The sequence below is a fragment of the Lepeophtheirus salmonis genome, chromosome 2 (assembly GCF_016086655.4).
Source record: "Lepeophtheirus salmonis chromosome 2, UVic_Lsal_1.4, whole genome shotgun sequence".
Classification (NCBI taxonomy): Eukaryota; Metazoa; Arthropoda; class Copepoda; order Siphonostomatoida; family Caligidae; genus Lepeophtheirus; species Lepeophtheirus salmonis.
Window position 1 is genome coordinate 19049385 of NC_052132.2, and position 7364 is coordinate 19056748.

Here is a 7364-nt window from a genome sequence, read left to right on the forward strand (position 1 = left end):
TAGGGTGGGCTGTTGTTGTTAGAGTTAAGGAAGTGTCGACTAGTTCTCTATTTTGTGGTAGAAGGAGAGTCAACGTTTTTAGAATAGATGGTGTAATTGATGAAGACGTAGACAATTTTAGGAAAATAATGAAAACCTACTAGATTGTGCCTGTGTAGCTTGAAAGGAATTTGACGAGTCTCGTTTCATCAAGAAGGTGAAGTAAGATATTAAATTGGTAAATGGTCACGTGGAAGTGAGACTACTATGGAAAAAGGGGTTTCCGACAAAACTTCCAAATAATAGAGAGGAAGCTATCAAAGCGATGAAGTCACGTGAGAAACAACTGAAAACGGGTGGACATATGGAATTATTCAATGATCAAATAGATGAATTAGAGGAGAATGAATTTATACAAGAAGTTAAACCAAAAGACAACGAAGAAGGTTTCTATTTAAATATCCGAGAAGTCCTAAAGACAACAAGTGAATCAACTCCTTTAAAAATTGTTTGTAACTCAGCAAAAGAAGTTTGGCTGGGATTCACTTATAATGGACCTGATTTGACAAGTAGAGTATTTGAAGTTATCATAAGATTTAGAAAAAACAAGGTGGCTTTCCATGGTGACATTTCAAAAATGTTTTATCGTTTTCTTGTGGAACGTGATGATAAAAAATATCAACGCATTGTAGGGAGAAATGTAGATGAAACAACGAATCCGTAAACATACGAATGGACACGTATGATATTTGGAGATAAGCCTAGTCCGGACTTGTCTCAAAGGGCTGTCAGATTTTATTGCTGAAAAATATGCGAATGAGTACCCAGAAGCTAGAAGAGTCTTATTTGAAGATACTTATGTTGATGACATTGCTACATCCGTGGAAAGTGATAAGGTGGATAGTAAAATAATGATGGATGTAGATCGTGTTCTGCATTGTGGAGGTTTTAAAATAAAAAGATGGTATTCCAGTGCGTTAAGCTCAAAAGAATCATCTATTGCTCAAATATGTGATCCCTTAGGAATAGTTACGCCTGTTTTGATTGAGTTGAGAATAGCTTTTCAATCACAAGCACGAGGAATAAATTGGGACTCAGTTATAGAAGAAGAAGCTTTAAGTATGCAAGACAAAATTTCAAATCACTGGAACTGTTGAAGGAAGTACAAATAATAAGATCATTACGTCCAAAAAATGTAGTAGAAAGACCTGAAATTAATGGATTTGCTGATGGAGGAGAATTAACTTATGGAGCGGGTTTACTTTTTCGATGGAGAGTGGGGGACGGAAGCTTTGAAGTCAGGTTTATAGCGGCGAAGTCTTACGTAACTCCTATTCGAATCAAAAGCATACCTAGAATTGAACTAAATGGATTATTGATCATGACAAGACTGATGAAGTCTATTATAAACGCGTTACACTGGGAAACAAAAAAGGTTTATATGTGGAGTGATTCAATGACGGCATTAAACTGGATTCGAAATAATAAAGACTCTTGTGTCAGAGATTCAAGACACTTTTTCGCCAGAATTTTTTCGTTTCGTTCCAGCAATGCAAAACCCGGCGGATGCTCTCACAAAACATATAACCGTTAATTACCTTAAAATTTGGCATCAAGGTCCGTCGTTCCTCTAGAGTGAAGACTTGCCGGAAGATCCCCATGACATCTATTTGAAGGTTCGTAACGATCTGGAAATCAAAGAGACTATACGTTTAGGAAGAAAATGTAGGGGAAAGATAGGAACAATTTGTATGGATTTTGAAGAAGACTTTTTAAGACATTGGGAGTAAAGTTAGAAGACACACTTGTGTGGAAAGATGTTGTTAATAAAGTAAATAAAGAGGATAATATGGTAGCAAAATTGAAGGTTGTAAGAGCCCTTCAAGGGAATGTGGATTTTTAGAATAAATAATTTAGTAGGTTATGTCCGGTCTACGATGCAATAGATGAAGTTTATAGAGTGGGTTCCCGTCTGGAGAAAATAGATTGCATGACAAAAGAACAAATATCGCCTATGATTATTCCTGGAGACATAGTTGCAAAATGTATCGTACAACATCACCATGAGAAGGTTTATCACGGGGGATTAAGACGAACCCTTGCATCTATTTTACATGATGGGTTGTGGATAATTGTAGTACCACGTATAGTATGGAAAGCTATGAATACTTGTATCGATTGTAGAATTTCAAATCGGCCCGCTATGGTTCAACAGATAGGCCGATTACCGGGTATTCGCATAGTGAAAGAACAAAGCCTGTTTGAATGTACATCTGTGGATCTTTTTGGACCTTTGTCGGTGAAAGTCTCCAGAAATAAAAGCTTAGAAGGACAGGTAGTCATTTTCTCCTATTTAACCTATAGGACTATTAACTTAGAATGGACTTATGATTTATGTGGTGGAGGAAAAGGATTGTCATCAGTAAAGTTCCTTTCAGTGTTCCAGAGGTTTGTGACTTTGAGGGGAGTACGAGCAGGAGTAATGTATTCCAATCAGGTAAATAATTTAGTTGGAGCTCGCAAAGAAGTTAAGAAAATATGTGATCATTGGAGTGAGTTAATGAAAAATGAAACAGTACGAACTAAGGATTTGGAGTGGAAGTGGAACTGCTCTCTCGCTAGTCACATGAATGGAGCTGTAGAAAGTTTAATAAAAGTTGTAAAAAAAGGCTTTAAACGGAATTATGGATTGTAAAAACGTAATGTTAACCCCAGATGAATGGTCTACAATATTGTACAAAATAACTTATATCGTAAAGTCGAGTCCATTATTTCCTATTAATTCAGCCAATCCTTTGGACGAAGCAGGCTTCATTAGACCAAACAACCTCTTATACGGGGAAGAAATAATATTGGACCACCTAGACGTAGCCGAATCTCGTTATCTTCGTAGGAGGTTCTAACTTATTAAAAGAAAAACTGATGTGCTCTGGAAATTATGGATAAGATATATGCCTCCGTTAATGTTGAGGACAAAATGGTTCAAAACGAGAGAAAACATTAACAAAGGCGATTATGTGATGGAAAAAAGTCTCAATCCTGGTGGAATCATGCCTAAAGGTGACGGGAAAGTGAGCATTGTTACAAAAACATATCCTAGAGAAGACGGTTTCGTTAGAAAAGTGAGGATCATGACATTAACGGGAGAATATGATCGCCCTATTTCAAAATTATGTTTGTTAGCTACAAGAAGGGAATTGGAAGAAGATTGTGTTCTTATGAAAAAACTTGAAGAAAGACTCTATGTTTAATTGCTATTTATTTGTGTGAATTTGTTTTATTGGTATCGGTTTGGTTTTAAGTATTAATTTATATCAAGTGGGATGCCATCTTGTACTGATAAATCAAATACAGATAATTTATCTGAGGACTGGATCGACGTCACTCAATGTTTATTCATCTGTTGATACTTGTTTTTCCTTTTCTTACTTTTCAAATATATAAAATCATGAGTGTACTTAGTAAAGGAGGAGATGTGACTTCGCTAAAAGGTTTTAACAAATTTAATAAAATAGATATATATAATTAGTGTTTGTTTTATTATAAAAGTTGACTAAGGAGTCAAATGGGACGAGTCCTAAAGACCCTTCATTCTAATGGTTAATACCAAAAGTATTTGTTTGATTAAAATACATTTAAGAATAACTTATACTTACTTTTAGTGATTGATTGACATTTTCATTTAATGAAAAAACTGAAATTGATTTCCCAGGTTCGGAAAATGGAAAAAGATAATATTTATTTATTTTCTTTTCATTCAAGCAATACATAGATTAGTTATTTATATGGATGATGAATATTTTAGAATAAATTGTTCATTCCATCATTTTTGAAAATAATGTATCCTAATTTTTTTTTTTTTTTGTGGATCTTCATGTCTTGTTTATTTCTCAAAAAGTACTGCCAAGTAGAGGAAAGTCACTAGTTTGCATGAATATAAATTTGAATAATAGTTTAGTATTTGTATATGTCCTAAATTTCAAATAATTTAATTGTGTGATATATTTATGATTGATTACTATTGAATGAAAAAGCTATTTGTAACTTTTTTTAAGGATATTTTGGAATTTTTAATAATGTTTTTAGAAATATACTTATTGAATTCATTTTTTCCCTGGTCGTTTGATCACATATATTGGTTAGTACATCATTCTTATTTACTAATGATAGATATGTTTTCATGAGTCAAAAGACAGTAATTGAGGCCTTGCAACTTTGCCTATGCCTGCACTTCTTCATAGCTTCACATTAATTGAAGTTATCTCTTAGATATTATATGAGTTACATTAAATGAAATTATACAAAATACATTCCAAAATTTTTAATAAATCAATCAAGATATTTTTGTTTCCACCTTCGTTGCATATATACTTAATTTTGTACAATTAAATTAGTCTTATATATCTTAATCTATCCATTTATAGTAATAATTTTTTTATGTTTTTAATAAATAATTAAAAGTATCTTAAAAGATATACTGCTTGAATATGACTATTTATTTTTATACTAAATCTAGAGAAATAAATTTTATGATAGCGTATCCAATATTTTCTCAACTCTCCCTTTCTTTATTTTAATATCATCACATGTGGTTTTCAATTTTTTTTAGAGGCTGTTTGTAAGCTCGATCCAGAAAAAAATAAAAAATATTATAAGTAATCTAACTTTTTTGATTGGAGTTGGAGTTTGTATAATTTACACAACCTTGCTTAAAATCTACTTGCACACGACTAGAAAATAATATGTGACTTTTTCTATACAAATATCAGGCATCTTAAATGTCATATCTCATGCTGTTTAAAAAAACAAACAAAATCTCACATTCAAAATGCAGAACGTTTTTGCAGATATGAAACTGTATAAAATAATTTACATGACACGGAAATGCCATGTGAGCTTTTTAAGTGGGTTCCTACTCCATATTTTCATTTTCCAAGTATAAACTTGCATTATATGATGTATTTATTAACATGAAAATCTATATTTTTGTATATATGCAGTAAAAATATGACAAAATAACGTATAAGATTTTCGTTGTAGTAAAGTTTTATTATTCAAAAATTTGATGCTTCGTCAGGCATAATTTATTATCGATTTGCATCATTTTCAAATCAAAAAAAGGAAATTTTTTGTAGATGTAGGATGGTGGTAGGCAAAATTTCAGACTTCAACTTATTAATAAAAGCTAGTCACATCTATATAGCACCTGTAGACAGTTAATCACCAAGTTTCACCCATTTTGGAGGCACAGTTGTTATATAAGACTCGTTTGAGGAAGTTGATACGAGTGTTTTGTTGAATATGGACAAATTCGAGTATCGAAGTGTCATTAAATATATTTTTAAAGTGTAACAACCTTTAAATGGACTCAAAAATATCTGACATATAAAGGAATGTTGTTTAAAATTTGAGGCGTCTAAGTCAATCCAACAATCGGAACAATTGAGCCAAAAACAAAAAGTGTCCTGTGAACAATTATTTGCAGAGAAAAACATTGAGATCTGTTTGGACTGGTTACAGAGATAGAAGAATGACTGGAAGAAGTGTGTGGACTTACAAGGAGACTATGTTGAAAAATTAATAAAAAAATGAGAAAAAAAGTCTTGTATCTTTCAGAAGTCGGAAACTTTTCAGATCCCCCTCGTATTCAACGTTTAATTTAACGTCGTGCTTATTTGTAATAAAGTATAAGGATTTTCCAGGAATTTCTGTAGGTGTAAAATTTAAAAGAATCCTGACATCTCCGGAGATAAAAACTACTGCTCACTGTTTCTTTAAAGCTATAAATCAAGACGCGAAATAATGATAATATGATTAATTTTGTACTTTACTTAAATAACTACGATAAAAAAATTGTACTAGGGAGTACTGAGTAGAATTCGGAATCTGTATTCGAACATCTCTTGAGTTATAAGTATTTTCATTTCATTCCTCGACTTTCCTTTACAGAGCATGACGTTATGAAAATTGGAATAAGAAAAAATATGATGATAATATTGACTATTTGCCCCATAAATTATTAGAATCCCAGATATTTCAGAATTCAGACGATTGAAAGAAAAACTGAGATCAGTTTTGGATTCTTCACTCATATATTAATTCGATTATTGTTATTCAATTCCTTTCTACAAATTTCTCCCTCCCCCTCATTGTTCCCATGTATAATGCATGTTGCTAATAAATCTCCTATTTAACAAAGAAAAAACTTTTTTTTTAGTTCAAAATTGGATTTTTTAGAATTATTATTATTTATTTATTTATTGTACATTATTATTATTATTGGCTTAATGGAGTGAAGTCCCCATAACACTTTTCAAGCCCTTGCTTACCTTGAACGGTATTTTTTTTTCCACCATTAAACAGTATAAAATTAATTTACATAACTGTTTTTCATTCATTATTTTGTAAATAATAAAAATATTGTCCCAATGAGCACACTCACTCACAAACAAAAAACAGATTGTTATGGAATTTTGAAAGCTATTGTAGGTTGGTAATAATTGAAAATGAGTTGAATTTTAAAAGAATATATCGCCCAGGAATTTCAGCCAATATGTTTTTGCTAAAAAGGATGTTTGCTAATTATTTATCTCCCCCACTCCTAAAGACCATAACATAAATTTTGACAAATTCATTAATTTTATTTTTTAAATTTATATACAAAATTTATGGAAATTAATTAAATTAAAACAATAAATCATTGGATTTTTTATATATACACTTTTATGAATAAAGCATAATATGTTTTAAACATATAATCAAAAGAAATGGTCTTAATAGTTAAATGAATAATGTAATGAAAAATTGGTGGTTATGATAGAGAAAAAAAATTCATTAAAATAACTATTCTTAAGTAACTAGCAGCTTTTGTTAAAAAAAAGTTTTAATCATTACTTGAGAATGATAACGATTTTATCAATTAAATTATTTCATCTCTATTCTAAAAATAAATAAAGAAGAATAAATATTTCAATTCATTATTTCTATTTTATACAAATTCCTCTTAAAATATTAAAATTATATATTTGTGTACATGGGATTCAGATCAAATCGGCACTTTCGTCTGCCGGGGAATTAGTTATGATGCAGGTGTCTGATACTGTCATTTTTTTCTCACCAAAAATATTATTGCATTCACAAACTTTAGTGAAATTTTTTCCTTGAAATGTATAAATAAAAGAAGAAAGCAAAAAATGTAGTTTGAAGAGATATGTTTATAAATTCAGAAAATGTGTTTTGATTGTTTGATATAATTTTTTTCATCTTATTTTAATTGGTTATATAGTGTTGCACTGACTAAGTATACGTAAACATTATCTTACTCCATCTGACCTAGAAGTTGAAGTCCAAATACATTAAGAATATTTCCATCTCCAGGAAAGATT

At 30.9% G+C, this 7364-nt stretch overlaps 1 protein-coding gene across 1 annotated transcript; it reads left to right on the forward strand.

Moving 5' to 3' along the window:
* Nucleotides 1-304: 304 nt before the first annotated feature.
* Nucleotides 305-1573, forward strand: LOC121113863 (uncharacterized). Its single transcript, XM_040707729.1, has 3 exons — nucleotides 305-667; nucleotides 735-1098; nucleotides 1179-1573. Exons 1-3 carry the CDS (start codon nucleotides 305-307, stop codon nucleotides 1571-1573), a joined length of 1122 nt encoding a protein of 373 aa, XP_040563663.1.
* Nucleotides 1574-7364: the final 5791 nt, after the last annotated feature.

Coding starts and splice junctions, on each gene's coding strand:
- LOC121113863 (XM_040707729.1), top strand. CDS start 305: ATGAAGTCACGTGAGAAACAACTGAAAACGGGTGGACATATGGAATTA. Junction 668..734: donor ATAAAAAATATCAACGCATT/GTAGGGAGAAAT, acceptor TGATATTTGGAG/ATAAGCCTAGTCCGGACTTG. Junction 1,099..1,178: donor TATAGAAGAAGAAGCTTTAA/GTATGCAAGACA, acceptor CAAAAAATGTAG/TAGAAAGACCTGAAATTAAT.